This window comes from Cryptotermes secundus, unplaced genomic scaffold (assembly GCF_002891405.2).
Source record: "Cryptotermes secundus unplaced genomic scaffold, Csec_1.0 scaffold56, whole genome shotgun sequence".
Lineage (NCBI taxonomy): Eukaryota > Metazoa > Arthropoda > Insecta > Blattodea > Kalotermitidae > Cryptotermes > Cryptotermes secundus.
Window position 1 is genome coordinate 92,156 of NW_019744407.1, and position 19,189 is coordinate 111,344.

General features: G+C 37.5%; 1 protein-coding gene across 1 annotated transcript in view; it reads right to left on the reverse strand.

Annotated features, from left to right (window-relative positions):
- Positions 1–18,765, reverse strand: part of LOC111874640 (microtubule-associated protein futsch) — a 74,352-nt gene extending 55,587 nt beyond the window's left edge. The window contains exons 1-2 of the mRNA XM_023870296.2: positions 18,621–18,765; positions 4,598–4,782 (exon numbers count right to left, since the gene is read on the reverse strand). Of these exons, the coding sequence (XP_023726064.1) occupies positions 4,598–4,782; positions 18,621–18,765 (330 nt within the window). The remainder of the gene's footprint in view (positions 1–4,597; positions 4,783–18,620) is intronic.
- Positions 18,766–19,189: the final 424 nt, after the last annotated feature.

Genomic DNA, 19,189 nt, shown 5'->3' on the forward strand with positions numbered 1-19,189 from the left:
TATGTTCCTCCCTTAACGTCAGAGACCAAGTTTCACACCCATACAGAACCACAGGAAAAATTATAGTTTTGTATATTCTAATTTTTATGTTATTGGACAACAACAGAGAAGGCAAAAGGTTCTGGACTGAACAACAGCAAGCATTACCAAAATTCAATCTCCTCTTAATTTCCTCCTGAATCAGGTTTCGATCTGTTATCATTGTTCCCAAATATCTGAACTGTCCCACATTTTCAAAACATCTGTTTCCTATCTTTATGTCATAATTTTGCTCTGCATTTTGGTGATGAAACAGTAACATATACATCTACGTATCTGTTATAGAATGTAATTTTCTCGTCTTCCAGCAGATGTTTCATTCTGCTTTGTTCCATGTCTTATAAGAAAATTTCTGCCATTGTACTTGATAAGGGGGAGCCCATGGCTACGCCTGTTCTTGGTTTGTAATATTTTTTGTTATACTGAAAATAGTTTTGATTCAATATCATTTTAAGTAGGGACACAATTTCTTTTATAATGCTTTCGTATATGTGATTGTCTTTGAGTAGTTTATTGGTTACGAGAATTGTGTCGCTGATTGGGATATTAATGTAGAGGTCCTTAATATCCATTGTTAGTAGTTTATGATTTGGATTTACTTTTAGTTTTCTTGTGTTTTCTGCAAATTGTTTTGTGTTAATAATGTTATATTCATGTTTTAATTTTAGATAGTCGTTTAGTCTTTGATGTATGTATTTAGCTAGTTTATGTGTGGGTGCATTAGTGTTGTTTATTATCGGTCTAATTGGGGCCTCTGGTTTGTGTATTTTAATTTTTGCTTTTAGTTTAGGTGCTTGTGGGTTCATTTGGTGAACATCCTTTCTTTTTATTTGGTCTATTATAATTTTACATTGTTTTAAAGTGTTTTGTACTGTTCTTTGATATTTTTTGTGTAGCGTTTGTTTTTAATTCGGTGATGTTATTAGTTTCAATAAATGAATTTACTTTATCATTTAGGTCTTGTTTATAAATAATAACTAATGTTTTTTCTTTATTGGTTTCTGCTATGGTTGCTTTATGTTGTATTAATTTTTGTTGTATTTGTTTAGTCGTGTGTGTTTGTGCTTTGTATTCTTTATTTGTTATGTTTTGTTTTGACGCTAATTGTTGTATGTTTCTTTTGTCGCTAAGTATCTAATAGCTTCGTGTTGATTAATGTCTTTTACTTGTCTTACCGCATTTTCTGTCTCGTAGACTAATTGTTTTATACTTATTTTTGGAGAGATACCGATATTATATTTGCTTCCTTTATTTAGTAAATTTTCCTTTTCAGTGAATTGTATGTTAGTCATATTGCGCAAACACGGATAAAATGTTTGTTCACTAGTTGCCTTTTCATGTTGTTGATTAGTTAAATTATCAATTTTATTATTAAATTTATTATAGTTTATTTAGTTTATTATATATCTCCTTTCTCAAGATAGACAGGCGGGCACAAGATCAGCCACCTCCAAGAAAGACAATAGGAGAATTGACACGAACCTGCATGGTTTATAAATTTTAATCTTAAAGAACAAAGTTTTTAAAAAACTTTAAAAAAATGTTAATACCAGGAAGGTTGCTGTGACTGTGAAAAGTTGAACATTGTGTACATTGTGTATTTCAGACATTATATGTGTATGTATATAATTTTAACACCTATTGTAATAGTACTTTCCAGAAAAAGTATTGATGACCTCTGAAGATGATCCATAGGGATCAAAACATGTAAGGGTGATGAGTTTTCAAGTGATAAAACTTAAATAGTCACACTGGACGGTGTTGTTTTTGTCTTTGTAATTGTTAGTGTGACGGACCAGAATGAAACAAATCAAATTCCTCTTAAAGTCATTTATTCCTCTATACAGGTCTCTAATGTTCTTGTTCTTACTGTTCATTGCAAGCCTCTCTTTTATGGAACATAATTATAATGATCTCCTTACTAAAATAATTTGTGTTATTCTTTATTGTATTTATATTTTTAAATAATAAACTAATATCAACACACACACCAGAAGCTGATGTGTCCCATTTTATTCCAATCTCCACAGATTTTCTTGGGCTTTCTTAATGGCACACTCAAAAACAAAACTAAAAAGCAATGACGAAAAAGTATCACCTAGTTTGAGAACATTCTAAATGCATCAGACAAACATTTTTCTGTACAGATTTCATTTAAGAGTTTATTCTAACACAATGTAACTGGCCTAACTGGATTTCTGTACATAAAATTCAATGAAAATATTGTACAATATTTCTGCTCTGAGTCATATGCTTTCTGAGCCTACAAACAGCTGATGTAATCTTGTTTCTTTTTTACAATTTCATCAGTGGAGAATGTCTGAGAGCTGATCTATTATTATATCAGAATGCATACTGGAGACCTCAGAATCCACAATGATCATCCACCATGTGTTTGTCTATGTACAAGTATTGAGGTAATACTGCTGGAATAATGCTGTATGAAAATTTGTACAAAGTTCATAACAGACTCCCTGATAATTCATACAGTCAGCTTAACATCTTTTTTATGGGGCAACATGTTCCTCCAAAACATCAGTTGTCTTTCAATGGACTATGCATTATATCCCATAAAACAAACTTTTCATAACCACCGCTGTGAGAATTGCAAATCCTATGTGCCATTGCTTTTCAGCTCTGCTTTAGAAAATGCCATTAGGAAGGTCAAGAAAAACCAGGTACAACTGAAACTGAATAGGGACATATCAACTTCTGGTCTATGCTAATGATATTAACTTACTGGGAGATAACAAAAATACCACCATAAAAAAGAATGAAGCTCTAATAGCCACTAGTAAATTGGCTGGTCTTGAAGTAAATCAAGCAAAAACTATGTACATGTTATCTAGTCGCCAGAATGCAGGACATAATAACAAAAAGGTAGCTAACCAATCCCTTGAAATTGTGGCAAAGTTAAAATAACTGGGAACAACAGTAAGGTAAAGGTAAAGTTGTACCCCTGCTTAATTACTCAGGCACCATGCCACGAAAACATATGTGGGACTGGAAGTATAGTTCCACTGTTCTCGACCTAGGTAAAGTAATAAATCAAAACTACTCGTACATTCATGAGGAAACTGAAGAGCAGATTAAATTCATGGATGCTTGCTAACATTCACCTCAGACTGTTTTTTGTCTTCTCACCTATCTGAAGACATAAAAATCAGAATATACATAACTGTAATTATAATAATGCCTGTAGTTTTGTATGGGTGTGTAACTTGGTCTCTTGTATTAAGAGATAAACATAAGCTGAGGATATCTGAGAACAGGCTTCTGAGAATAAAAGCACCTAAGAAAGATAAAACACTAAAAGACTGGAGAAAAATGCATAATGAAGAGCTTCATAACTTGTATGCCCTGTCAAATATTATCAGAATGATCAACTCAATGAGAACAAATTGAACAGGGCATGTAGCACTCATGGGACAGTAGCCCATACAGGGTTTTGGTATAGAAACCTGAAGGAAAGAGACCACTAGGAAGACCTAAACATACATGGAAGGATAACATTAAACTTGTTCTTAGAGAAGCAGGATGGGGGGGTTAGACTGGAGTCATTTGAATCAGGGTAGGAACCAGTGGCAGGTTCTCGTGAACACAGTAATGAGCCTTTGGGTCTCATACAGTGCTGAGAATTTCTTGAGTGGATGAGCAACTGCTGGCTTCTCAAAGATACAGCTCCATGCAGTTAGTTAATGTGTTCAAATTTCATGCACAATGAATTCTTTAAACATATTATGACATGAGGGCTGAAAGCTAGAACAGTGGAACCAGTGGCAGTAAACTGTCAGTCGGGAAGTAACTCTGACTTTGTTGATTCTTCCTTTAACATACAGTAGGCCCTCACTGCACCATGCTTCATCACACGATGAATTCAGATAAGTTGAAGCTTTCAAAATATCCCCCACGACAGTTATATATGTTTGACGTTGCACAAATTTCTATGAAATGTTTTAGTTACATTATAAAACTGTATATCAACATCCCTTGCTGTAATATGCAGGTACAAAGGGTAAAGTTCATAGTCTGCTACAAAGAGGCTGTATATACACATGGTCAGAAATAACACTTAGCTATTGGAAAAGTTAAGAATATTAGTCACTGGATAAATACTGTATACATAACAACAGGAAGTCCAAAATTTGATGTCAATTTCACTTATGAAGGTACTGAAGCTGTCCCATACACCCACTTTATATTGAGGGCTTACTGAATTTTTTCCCCCTTGGCACTACAGCCCTAATTTGAACCTTGGCCTACCCCCATGAAACTCTCCATTTCACTTCAGTTTACTAGATCTTAGACATTCAGTAGGACTCCTTGGGTGGGTGATCAGCTCGTCGCAAGGCCTCTATCAGTACACAAACACTAAACATCCATGCCCTGAGTGGGATTCGAACCCACAATCCCGGCTTCCAAGCAAGCGAAGACAGTGCATGCCTCAGATTGCCTGGCTACCATGACCAGCGTTTACTGCATTTATATATACTGAAATGTAAATATTCTCATAACCTCAACGTAATAACATCATATTAATGTAAACACAAAGATTCACCTTTAAGATTCGTAGCTTCACAGCAAGACGAGCCTTCTTATAACCAAATCTTTCAACTTCCCAGCCATCTTGGTTTGAATAAGAGTGACAAAACTTTATTAGTGCTCGTTCCCACCGTTCTCCAGACACAGATTTTCGAGCCTTCCTCAGTAATTTCACATGAAGGTCCACCAATGGCTGAGGAACTGAAACCAATACAGATCAGTATATCATCAACTAAAATACAACTTAAAATACACTGGATAATAAAGGCAATGAATACATAAACAAGTCATATTCTGCATACGTGTGCATGCATGACCCCCCCCATGCCTCTCTAAAAGTACACGCTATTCCAGTTACAGTTAAACCGGACGTTAAATAAACCAGATCGAAATATGAAAAATTCTGTTCACAGTTGAGTGCAAACTTTAAAAAGACACATGGGATTTAGAAACAAGAGGGATTAGAGCAAGAGTACTTTAGCTTTGTGTTGAGGGCAGCTGGAGAGACTAAAACTACACACAAAAATATCCAAGACTGGATTTGGCTGGATGAAGCAGACCATGGATTTCAGCTTCTGACAGAGTAAGAAATTGCTTCAGCAATCTTTTTATTTATTTTCATCAACACTACCTATATTATTAAATATTCAATTTATTTGTTTCTTTTTGTCTTTTAGGGCTATCTTTTGCTTCATTATTCCAGATGATCTCTCCCCCAAATAAATCTGGATTAGTGATGGTTTACCGTACAGTTTTCTGGCTACAACCTTGTGCAGCTTGGTGAGTACTGTGTTTTGAAGGGGCATACTGCCTCTGTCTCCAGGGTAAGAGGTCTACTGCACAATGGTAGCATATCACTAGTACAGATCTGACAGAAGTTGTTTGAATGCTCTCAGAATATGATGCAACAGATGCTATGAGGTGTGTTCCTTATTCTTATCCCTGCACATTATATTCATGGTTTGATAAATTCTTGAGAAACTTGTCATCATAAGCAAAAAATGGGCTTTATGGAAATATAGCACCCCTTTAACAAACATGGACCACCTCTGTGGTCCAGTGGTCAGAGTTCCTGGTTACAGATCCAGAGGTTAAGGTTTGATTTGCGGCACTACCATATTTTTTTGAGAAGTAGTGCATCTAGAACAGGGTCCACTCAGCCTCGTGAGGACAATGGAGGAATTATTTCAAGGAAACAAGAAAACCGAAATTAACAGCCATGGGGATTCGTTGTGCTGACCACGCAACACCCTCTATCTGCTAATAAGTTAGCACTAACTTCACCGACAAGTGGCAGTCACTTAGTCGGTCAGTATAGTTCGCTTGCAGACTAAAACTACATAAGTTTCTTTTAGTACAAACATGAAACATGTTCATTTGTGACACCATGCAATATTACCATTTCCCAACTTCCTTCTGACATAATAAGAAAAACTGAAGCAGAAATGAGGACTACAAAAAATCCTATGCTTTGAGCAATATGGAAGTGCTACCATTTTCACATACTATGGCTGTAAACAAATCAGTCTTAAAGGAAGTGTCCTTTAATGTCTTAACTTTCTGCCCACTAGCACCTAAAATGTTTATGTTTAATGATTTCTTTTAGGCATTAAGTCCCTGACCAAGGAATGTCGGAAATTTCTGTATGACAATTTTGAACCACTACAGGCGAGAAGGATAAAACTTCTCAAAACTGAACGTCCATGTGTGGAAATGATAATTTTCATCAATATCCATGTATATCTGCTAATAGCGTACCCCTAGTCACACAGCCATGTGTCTGTTGTCTTATATTATGGCTGGTTGACATTTCTGTTCCCATCACAAGATACCCTACTGCTGCGCTGGCATTCATTTGGGGGATATGAGGAAAACTATTAAACACTTCAGAACTATTGGTATCTTGGATTAAATTCAGAACAGGTACCTAATATACAAGCTAGAAGTGATAATGCTCGTGCCAGCTAGCTTCGTTAGATTTTTTTTTGTCTGCTGAATTAACATTCAGCATAGTGTAATCATCAGGTGTAATGGCTCTTCCCTACACTACTCTGAGCCCCTGGTGCAGGTGAGGGCTATACAGTGAACTCTGACTGTTGAATATCATGTGAAAAAATCTTCCATTTGAAATGAACTACTGACTAGAACAGCATAAACCCACTGTGTGAGCATGTTTTAGGACACTTTTCAGTTCACAGTCATTTACATTGTTGCACCATACAGAGAACTGATGCAAGTATTCTCAGAATAAAATATATGGCTGTCAAATTAACTAACTATTATATTACATGGCTTGCTGGTTGACTGGTACTGTGCTGGAACAGCTGAGTTTCAACACGTGGCATGGAAAAAAGAAAGTATTTATTTCCACAGATGAAGACTCAGTTCACAGCAAATATATCATAAGCTCTCCTCAAAAGTCTGTTGCACTAATTTCCCCCATATTTCATAGGGTAAACAATATATACACTGAAAATAACTGTAAACACATGTAAAGAAAAACTGCACATGTAATGACTGATTATTTAAAAACTCTGTATTTAGCAGAATGGATTGTTTCCTAATAATCTAGTTTTTACTTTCACATTTAAGCTTAAAATGCACTATATAAAAATTATTTTCTGACAGCAAGCATCTTATGGTATTTTAAGTAACAGTTTAACCTGGCTGTGTAATGAAAGATGAATTAAAATGCCTTATACATTATGGGTTAATCATCTTGACAGAAATAACGGTTATATTTTAATAAAAAAAAGGTTGTAAGTGCATCCTTGGATTTATGAAAATCATAAGTATACAAAAGAAGTGTATATTATACAGGGACAAAAAGAGCTAGACAGCATCCACAGAGGTGAGATCTAGTTTAAACTTCTCTAAGTAATTTGTCTTTTGGAACTGTCCTACAGTTTGTAAACTTGAGACAAATGTGTCCATCATTTAAGTTAATAATTTTATATATGGTATGGCTGCAATTCTGCAGTAATGGAATATGATGGTACAAATAAAAACCCAATACTTAAGCATTAAACAAAAGTGTTGGATTTCAGACATCTATCTTCCGGGATATAATGCCATGTAGTCTGGTGACAGTCAACCTGTTGCTCTGCTTGCTGCCTGCTTCATGTTGGTTTCCAGTTTCACTTAATCTCTGACCATGAAGATGGATGCAATACATTCCTCCAAAACATGCTGACTTTTCCATACTACAAGGCATTGTATCCCACATGACAGAACTCTTCATTAAACAAAAATGATTCAGTACACTGTCTTCAGACAGAAACAAATACAGAAACTCAGAAGTTAGGATTAACAAGAAGTTCTGAGAAGAACTAATTGTCTAATTTCCTTTCACTGTAATTTGAGTATCTGATATGACAAGTAGAAAGAAAACTTTAATACATATGTGTAATGATTTATGAAGTACAGTGTTGAGACGTCCTCAGATGACAAGATATACGTAGCAAGGTTCATAAAGATTTTTGGGGCATTCAGGTAATATTAAGGTTATTACCTTGACACTTTGAGAGGCTGCAGTGTTGTTATTACTAATGGGAAGGATTTATGGTGTATGCCATTGCGATGACCTCAGATAGCATGATACGTACATACCAAGTTTCATAACACCAGGTCAGAAATTCAAGTAACATCAAGGGTATTCCCCCAACAATTTTAGGGGTTGTAGTGTTGGTACTACTGATGGGAGAGATTTATGATTTACACAACTGAGATGGCCTCAGGTGGCATGATATATACATACCAAGTTTGATGAAGACTGGAAGAGGCGTTCAGGCAATATTAAGGGTGTGCCTCAGAAATATGAGAGACTGCAACACTGGTATTACTGATGGAAGGGATTTATGGTGTATACCAACGAGATGGCTTCATGTGGCACGATATACTTACCAAGTTTCATGAAGATTGGTATAGGCATTCAAGCAATATTAAGGTTTTGCCTGAGAATAATGAATGTTGGTATTACTGATGGGGAAGATTTACGAATTATGCTACTGAGATGGGCTCAGGTACCATGATACACATACCAAGTTTCATAAAGATTGGTTCAGGCATTCAAAAGTTGTTAGGAGGGATACACATATAGACAGCAAGGTGAGCTCACAAATCTATATTTTCTTCAAAATAAGAAAAGTAAGCTAACAAGGAATAAGGAAATGACAGTAAATTCCTCAAGATCCATACTCTTCATGTGAATGAATGGTAATGCAAAGTACAGGGAATCCAATTTATTATTAGACTAGCCAGCTAGAAATTTGTTAACCCATGTCGAATACTGGCTGTTGAATCATCACTTAGCCACCCAATGCTTTTTGGCTTATCTCAAAGGAGCTACCTGTTTAACATTTAGTTGCCCCTGAGCCATACACAAACACAGTCCATACTACTGTGAAAGGTGTTAAAAGGAATATAGCGCTGAAAAGTACTTATTCATGATACTTTTGTATAGTGTCCTTCATGGTTAAAATGTCCTACCATGACAGTACAATGCTATGCAAAGCAACAACAGGTACTTAACAAAAATAAATCTCATAAATGGCATGTATTGACTGAAGAAAAACAAGATAACACTGATGCTAAATTAGAAGCAAACCCTAAGATGATGTTATGTCTTCTGGCTCTTCAGTGTGGGGTGCCAAAAGTATAGCTCAGCTTGGTACAAAGTTGTTAACGTAAAATACTGCACACATACCAATGGCCCTCCAAGCATTTTAACCACTTCATATGTGTATACAAGCAAGAAAACTGTCGCCATATGTCCATATACTCGTATATGACATAACATTACAATTGCAACAGTCTACCTTAATAGGACATATTATATGCATAGTTCTTACTTACATTTTAATTCTGTAACTTATCTCCTTTAAAATCTTTATCTTTTATTGTATTTCATGTTTCATACGATTATATTATGGTATACTGTCAAAAAATCCAACATTGCACTGAATTATATAGCATGCAATTCAATAACTTAAGAACATGTTAACTGTGTATTTGCCTGATGATGGCTTTCTAAAAAGCCAAAACATGCAGCAAAATACTGTTAAACATCAACTGTTTTGTTGTTGTGTTGTGACGGATTTTAATAAAGAAATTTATATATTGTTTTGGCCTATTTTCCCTCTTTAAGGAAACATGCAGGCTTTCAGATCACAGTATACATGTGTGTGCATGCATACGTGGGTGCATGCATGCATGTCTATTTCAACTTTAGAACCAGATGACTGATTTTCATGAACCCCCTTACAGACATTATGCCAATAGGGTTCACTCTTAACATACTTTCTAATTTCCCAAAATAGATAATTATAGCATTGTGGACATACAACCTTGTGACAAGGGAATGCCACTTAACCTAGGGTCCTCTGAACAACTTTGGTAACTTCACTGCAAACAAGCAGATCTGTAAATGACAGCTGCATGAATTCTATATTTAGCTTTCACTTTGGTGTTATAACTAATAGACAAGTGGAGATAGGCATGCAAAGTTTATTACAGTCATAAATCATAAACATACCTACACAATATGCATGAAACATTCTAAGTCAACAACTGCAAACATGACAGTGTGAAACTTTCAAGTTACATATGATAAGTTTTACATACACAAATATGAATCACCTTAATAAAGTCTTATAAAGAAAAATTATGACAACAAAAACACATTTACAATTGCATGCAATACAAATCTGAACGGACGAGAATTCAAACTCCCAAACCTCCCAAGAGCAAACCCAGGATTTTCACCCATAAAGTTCATTGAATTTCATTGCTATATTATAAATTTATATTATTGAGGCTGTCAATAACAGCACAATACAGTAGAACTTGGTTATAACGTCATCAAAGGGATCTAAAAATAGTGTCGTTATAAACGAATGTCGTTGTAACTGAAATGGGCACTTTCACAGTAGCCTTATGTTAGTCACGTAAAAATCTACCAAAAACCGAGTTAAAATGTTGCATTTTTTAGTGAAATACACAGCTGAGTACAGACTAACGTAACATTAACGTGGAATTGCCCAAATGTGTAATATCAGAGACATATTACAGCACTTTTCACTGATAATACACACCGCACTAATACTGTATATTAAAGGTAGGCCCACTCACCAAATTACAGTAGATTACATCAATTGTTGTGCCTTACTGTACCTAGATACGAGTACAGTAATCAGTTATCTTCATCTGTTTCCTGTTACTTGCCCAATACACACTTTCTAAATTACGTTCAATGTCCATAATTTTTGTCACAATTTCACTGCTGCCTCCCCTGGATTCATATAACAAGTTCACAACCCTAATGGCGTCAAGCGTGTCACTCACAGTAGGGATGGAGACTTCAGAACATTCTTCTCATCCCTCCTCATCTTCCTCCTCTGTATCCTTCTTCACTTCCGATACAATATCGTCGTCTGTTTGTGCCTCCGTTGTAACAATGTCATCGTCTATTGTTGCATATGCCTCATAGTCATACTGACCTAGTTCATCACAATTGACTTTACGCAACCATTCTGTTAAAGGTATTCTTCCAGGATAGTCACGTCAGCAAGTAGAGAAAGTGAGGGTGGGCAGACACATCGAACTTTCCCACGATATCAGAGAAATTCAGGAATGAAAATGACGTTACGTAAGAGGTTGATGCATTTGTGCATGTCGTACTAAGCAAGGTATAAAAACAGTTGCTTTATGAGTAATTAGTTCGGACCATTGAATATTTGACGCAATAGACAAGGTGTCGCAGAAACCGATGTTGCTATAACCAAGTTTTACTGTATTTGTAAGATTAGAAGTCAGTGCAAGAGAAAAGTACACTTCAGGACCTCTATCCAGAACTCATTTTCGATGCATCTTCAGTTCACTACAAAAGCATACATCTGTTATTATTCTTTCTCCTATTCTTATCTATGTCTATGCAGTAATACTGTTCTGAGTGACGTAGTATGGAGTCACTCTCCATGGGGTTTTGGATTGGATATTGGATTTACTGACCACTTATACATATATGACTTGGAAATACAAGCAATTACAGCATCATTGCTAATCACCACAGCACCTGCTAAGCCTTTTCCAGCTTCCATGCCTTCACCAGCTATTCCCTCATAACGGTTTCTAACAATGGAGATTCTTCAGCTTCTGTGCTGAACTGACTTGGTTGTCCCAACCGTCTTCCTTATAACCCCTTTGCACAGACTGAGTAGAACACACCGTTTACAACAGTACCACTATTGGTGCATGCGCATCCACTGCCACAGGAATGTGCTTACTGAGCTGCTGCCTAAAGATGAATGCTGTTTCAGAGCCATTCACTACCAAGGGCTGTTTCTCTGGCTTCACAGTTCTTTGAGCATATACACCACAATACTGACAAAACATAAAATTTGGAGTATATTCCTACGGCCAAACACATACTTAGAAGTCTGGTAAAGTTTCAACGATCTGTGGGTCTCACAGCAGTGGTTACAACAAGTTCTATGATCTGGTACATAGTGCCATATAGTCCAGTGAAAGCCAATCAACATTTTGGAGGAACGTGTTTCCTCCATTTTCAGAGTCGAAGTGTAAGCCAATCAAGAGATATGTGGCCTGCTTCTTACTGGTTTCTAGCCTGGGGTCCTCTTCAACAGTGAAAATATAGGTGACATGTTCCTCCAGAACACTGAATGGCTTTCACCAGACTACATGGCATTATATCCCAGAATCCAGCACCCACTGGAAAGGAGACTGGGTGGGGCCCAAGAGCGAGTCTGGTTGCTGCTGAGAAGAGGAAATCTCTTGTTCCTGCAGAGAGTCAAACCATTCCTCAGCTGTCCAACCCAGTCACTGTATAAGTACAGTGAAACCTCAAATCACTGGACAATGTAAAACTAAGTCATAAGGTAATTAGGATGGGAAAAGGTAATGGGTGAATATGTCCCTGTGCCTAATTAACTAATCAGAATGCCATGAAGATGTATGGGAGAGTGGAGGAATACTGCCACCATTCTTGACCTCAACACTAGCTGGAGCTGGGTGGTCAGCTACATGCCCAAGCCACTTTACTCCCAGGGAAAGAGCCCCAGTACCCACTGGAAAGGTGGCTGGGTGGGATGCACAGCTCATCTGGACAATATGGAAAACAGAAGGATCTCTTGACCCTGCCAGGAACCAAACCCCCATCATCCAGACGGATGAGCTATCTCAGCTGATTTGGATAAGCAGAAGAAAATAATGAACAAATTTACTATACAGGCATTATGTACAGTTATGGCACTAAACTATCTAATCTGTCTCTCAACTGGGATTTATTTATAGTATTTTTATATAAAATTGATGTGCTCACAATTCTGCGCTTCACCACTTCCAGTGCACCACCAGCTGCAAAGCACATGCAAATTTTGCCAATGACTCAGCATGCTGATAACGCTTGGATTGAAGGGAAGTCTTACCTTTGTTCATAGATAATAGGAGGCGTTAAAAACACTGTCCCTCTACACATAAATATCTGTTTCAATTAATTGTTTTATTAAAAAACACATGTACAACAATCCTTCTTGCAATTACAGCTCACAAGACACCAACTTTCAATAGATGGCTTCAGTAATTGTGTTGCCAATCTTGCACTAGACTTTGACACTCCAGATGTTTCAGTGATTTTGTAGGTGAATGTTCAAGTATGGCCCCTAAGTCATCTAATTTCTCTTTAGTAACCACTTGGCACTCCCGTGCTTCTAGGTTTATTAACCAAATTATGAATTGTTTGTCTGCTGGGAACTCTTTCACCATGAAATCTACATCAAAACTTTAGCTAACACTGTTCAACAGATGTGTTTTACGTAGGTGTCATGTTGCTCTAAAGTACTGTGAACCATGTCATGCCACACTGCTGACTACCTGTGTACAGATCTACAGGTTAATTATTTTCCTTCATGCCATATGTTATCGGCCAGCAAGCATGCTGAGTAACTGGCAAAATTTGCATGCATTTCGCGGACGGCAATGGACTAGTCGCAGTGAAGCACTGAGCAGTGATTTATTCGCTGTTATTTTTTTGACATGTCCAGTTGTATTCACTTCAGTTATAGATGAAAATAAAGTTGAACTTGTCAATGGCATTAAAATTGGTCCCTGTAGTTGCTGGCCCAAACATTAACAAACCCAGAATTCTTCATAACCATCCCTGTGAGAATCGGAAATGCTACAAAAAAACCCTGTGTATATAAGCTGACTTGTCACTTGTAGTCTTCTTCCATCTATACTTACTTACTTACTTACTTACTTACTTACTTACTCACTCATGGAGCTGAGCCCTTCTGGAGGAGCCCCCAATTCTGCAGCTACTCAAGAATCTCCCAGCGTTTTATGGAACCTGAAGGTTCATTACCATGTTCACAAGAGCCCTCCACTGGTCCCTATCCTGAGCCAGATCTATCCAATCCATACCATCCCATCCTATCTCTCTAAGATCCATTCTAATATTGTCCACCCACCTACGCCTTGGTCTTCCCTGTGGTCTCTTTCCTTCTGGCTTTCCCACCAATATCCTATACGCATTCCTCATCTCCCCCATTCGTGCTACATGACCTGCCCACCTCATCCTCCTTGACTTGATCATTCTAAGTCTTCCATCTATAATGCAACATTAAACAATATTAATATAGATTTAGATGACACTAATCCACATTTAATTCACTAAAATGTTCCTTAAAATGTTTAAAAGTGTCATTAAAATATATACATTCCACATTTATATGCTACATGTTTCGGCCACACAGGGCAATCTTCATGCAACACATTTTTAAGGAATCCACTGCACTGTGCACTTTGTCAATAGTACTCTTAAAGTACGTCATTATTATTAATTTTGGTGTTATAGGATATTTGTTCTGCCTATCTTCCATACTGTGGCCACTCTGTGCCCTATTGGGTGTGCCGCTCCCTTGGTTGTGTGATCAACATTTTCAATCTGGCTACTTCTGAATTTTCGGTACAATCCAAGAACAAAAAGAACATGATGTTCAAAACTAACAAATATATTTTCATTACAACTGAGCCAGGATGGTTCAGTCAGTACAGTGATTCATCATGGGTTGGATGGCTTGGGTTCAATTCCTGGCAATATTAAAAATTTTTATCTTCATCACATCAAAACTGTCTCTGGATCCACCCAGCCTCCTACCCAATTTGTATCAGGTGCTGTTTTCCCAGGGTTTAAAGAGCCATAGTATTCAACTGACCCCTCACTTCAATATTTTGTGATCCTTTGCTGTGGGTACCACCTGTGATTGGAGCTCAAGGTTCATTAATTCCTGTTGTAATCACCATGCGGGACAGGGCAGTTAAAACATAAAACAGTATGGGCCTAAAAGAAAATATTTTGGCTGACATATAAATAAAATGTAGAGCAGCAAATGGAACCACAAAATTCACAACTGGATGCTACATGCTGATCAAAATGTATTATACTAATAAGCAGAGTAGTGGTGATTTTGCAAAAGAAATGTGTTTTAATTAAATGCAGTTGAGTCATGTTAGAAGCAGCAATCATATGGTGTTAAGTTAGAAGCTATACGGGTTCGAATCCATTGATTACAGACCAAATGGTTGTCACAACAGACCAGACTATTAGAATATGACAACAAAAACAGATAAGTTATGTCAGAATATTGTGACAGTTCCATTAAGGAGCAATGCAGAAGAAGTCTACAAATGGGATTTTTACAGAGGAATTTAAAAATATGAAGAGAGACTCAGAATTCATGGGTTTGCACGTAAAGCACAAGCTCGCTTCACGGCGGCTGTTCAGCAATTTAATGACGTGATATTGAGGAGGAAGTCTGATGAGCATATGCTGTTGATTTGTTGACCACGCCACGAATCCGAACTGACTTGATGTGAGCAGCATAAGGCACTACCATGTGAAAAGCCAAACGGTTTGTGGTAGCCTCTGAAATAACTTCCCTGTAAAACCCTGGGTTAGAAGTATTCTGTTAGATTTGTATAAAATGTATTATCCAAATTGTTAAATAATTATTACGACTCTCCTACAGGACATCTGCTTCCAGGGTTACAGAGAGTGCACTTCCAAGATTCCACATCACACTTCTGCTGTGTGCATTTTGCAGGTTAGCTTTATCATCAGAGCCAAGGAAGGAGCATGATGAATGATCTGCCTAGTCCACACCAGGCTGGTTTGCTTTTTTATTTTCATTGAATCGACAGAATAAAGCCTGCAGAAATTTGATTTGAAGAAGGAGAAAAGGGTGAATGAAATGTAGGGGTGATAACCTGACAGTGCAGACAATGCATCTCAGCTGATATGGGGTGCTCCATTTGGTATCTCAACAACTCATTTAAAATAAGGCCATAAAACCAATTACAACCACTGCCTCTGATACTACTACTACTACTACTACTACTACTGCTGCTGCTGCTGTTGATGTTACTACTACAGTCAGTATAGCAACTGGCTACAGGTTGGATGGTTGGGGTTCCATTCCTGGCAAGGACAAAATATTTTTCTCTTCTCCACAGCATCCATATCAGCTCTATGGTCCACCCAGCCTCCTATCCAACGGGTACTTGGTGCTCTTGTCCCTTGTGTAAAGCAGCCAGGACATGAAGCTGACCACTCACATCCATCTAGTGCTGAGGTCAAAAATGGTGAAGCTGTACCTCCACTTCCTCATGCATCTTCATGGCAGGGTGCTTAAGTAATGAAGCATGATGACAACTTTTCTTTGACAGCAGTAGAATGCCAAATGTTTTCCCAAAACAGTGACCGATTGTTACAGCCGTATTAGCATGCGCTCATACATCACGCACTGCCAGATGTCTCACAAATTGCTGCTCTGATTAAACTTCCTACACTGGAGTGAGACAACGACTGAACACACTGTCTACTCTGCACACATCACCTCCAACCTCAACACCAATAGCAAACCAAGAGCATAAAAAAAGAGAGGTAAAACAAGTCACAACTGCTGGAGTAGGTGAAAGCATGCAAGGGGGATGCAGCTTCAAGAAAAACAGACTGGGAAAAATCTGTCTTTATTTGTTCGCTGTCCCAGTATAGACTCAATATAAACCACATACAATGTGAAATTTTCCTATATTAAACTAAGCCAAAATGAATTAAACCCCCTTAACACATCACCAAATCTGAATTTGTGGATCAATGTAAACATGAGTCAATGCTTCTCTTTTAAATATCACAATAAAACTATAGTCATCTGACAGCAAACAGTTCAACTATGCTGAACAATTCTTCATGGAAGAATCATACACCAGCAAGAAAATATGACTATACAATTATTACTCCTGGGTCACGTGGTAGTGTAGATGGTTCAGGCACTATGCTACAAGACAGAAGGTCGTGGGTTCAAGTCCCGATGAGGTCATTGGATTTCTTTTAAATTGACTCAATCCTTCCAGCTGCACTATGGTCATGGAGTCAACTCAGCCTCTAACAGAAATGAGTACCAGGCATATTCTTGAAATATTCTTGGGGGTAAAAGGCGTCCAGTGCATAAGGCTGACAACCTTGCCGCCATCTATGAGCTGATTGTCTAGAAAATGTGGGAACCTCAACATCTAACAACCCTATGGGCCTCCACGGCCTGTTACAGGGTTACCTTTACTTTTTACTTTACCACCTCAATCAGCTACATTTCTTCTAGAAAGGAGTTTAGTGTACACAACACACATACTTCAAATTATTTAACACCAAAAACATTAAATACAGGGTAACTTACTTACTTACTCATGGAGCTGAGCCCTTCTTGAGAAGCTGCCAATTGTGTAGCTACTCAAGAATTTCCCAGCATTTTATGGAACCCGAAGGTTCATTACTGCGTTCACAAGAGCCCTCCACTGGTCCCTATCCTGAGCCAGACAAATCCAATCAATACCATCCCATCCTATCTCTCTAAGATGCATTCTAATATTGTCCACCCACCTACACCTTGGTCTTCCCTGTGGTCTCTTTCCTTCTGGCTTTCCCATCAATATCCTATACGCATTCCTCGTCTCCCCCATTTGTGCTACATGCCCTGCCCACCTCATCCTCCTTGACTTGATCATTCTAATTATACTTGGAGAAGAGTACAAGTTATGAAGCTCCTCACTGTGCAATTTTCTCCAACCTCCTGTCCCTTCATCTCTCTTCGGTCCAAATATTCTCCTCAACACCCTGTTCTCAAACACCCTCAGTCTATGTTCCTCCCTTAATGTCAGAGACCAAGTTTCACACACATACATAACTACAGGCAACATTATAGTTTTGTATATTCTAATTTTTATGTTTTTGGTCAGCAGACAAGAAGACAAAAGGTTCTGGACTGAATGGTAGCAAGCACTACCCGAGTTCAATCTCCTCTTAATTTCCTCCTGAATCAGATTTCGATCTGTTATCGTTGTTCCAAAATATCTGAGCTGTGCCACATTTTCAAAACATTTGTTTCCTCTCTTTATGTCATGATTTTGCCCTGCATTTTGGTGACGAGACAGCAAATACAGGGTAAAGAAAATATAACATATTACAAACACTCACATAAGTAATAACTATCGAAAACTGCGTTAAATCAAATCAAATAACTTCTGCAAAAAATCTGGTTGAACAGAACCCGGATAAGAAGAATGGCAAATGTCACTTCTCCAGTACCAGCAAAACATTTTCAAAGCTACCAAACAAACAAGTTCAGGGCTCGTTATTGCCGATGTATCCTACTCTACATAAAATGAGCTAAAATATTAATAAATTCATAACTCCCGCTACGTAACATGCAAGAGGATTAACAGTGATGGCAGCACTCTTGCGGTGGAAGGCAAAATGTCATCACAAAAGTCCATTACACTTACACAGTATGAAACAATACAAGTGATGCAAAATTAAAACTAATTTGCGTTCTAGCTTTGTCTTCATTCATAAGCAGGCCATAATTCGCAAACAAACAGTTTTGACAAATAAAAGCAAATCTCTCTCATTTATGTAAGGACGCTTTTGTCAAAAATTGTGTACTATCTAAGACAACATATATGCTAACCTTCTTGAGAATTCTCCAGCATTTCCTGAAGATCCGAGAAATTTGGATAAGTAATTCCACATGATTTAGCGAATTTTTCTAAAAATGAGCAAATAACTGCAAAATTTGGGTCACAAACACAAGATGCTTCATTATCAGACGCCATTTTCACTCGCTATTTGCACTACGTTACACAATGTTTCTGCAATCTTTAAATATTGCCATCATACCTCTGTCGACTGGTTTCAGCAAAACACAATTACGTGCATTTTATTTTCATATGAACTCAAGCATCAATGAATAAAACTACTGAAAAATCATTAACATTAACATGGGTATACATCTGATTGAATTGGTTCAGAAATCCGATATTTAGAATTCGACCACAGATCAATTTGTAGGTAAGTTGTGGTAGAAACTTAATGTCGTGTAATTGCCCATTGTTGCTAAAGAATCGTGGATTAGTAGGGATTAATAGTAAGTTTTACTAGTAATTGATCAAATTGTATGACTAAGGAATGTGGAATGGTATTTAATGCAAGACTGTATTATTTACTCCGAAGGTTATATATGAGGCACGAGGATGCAAC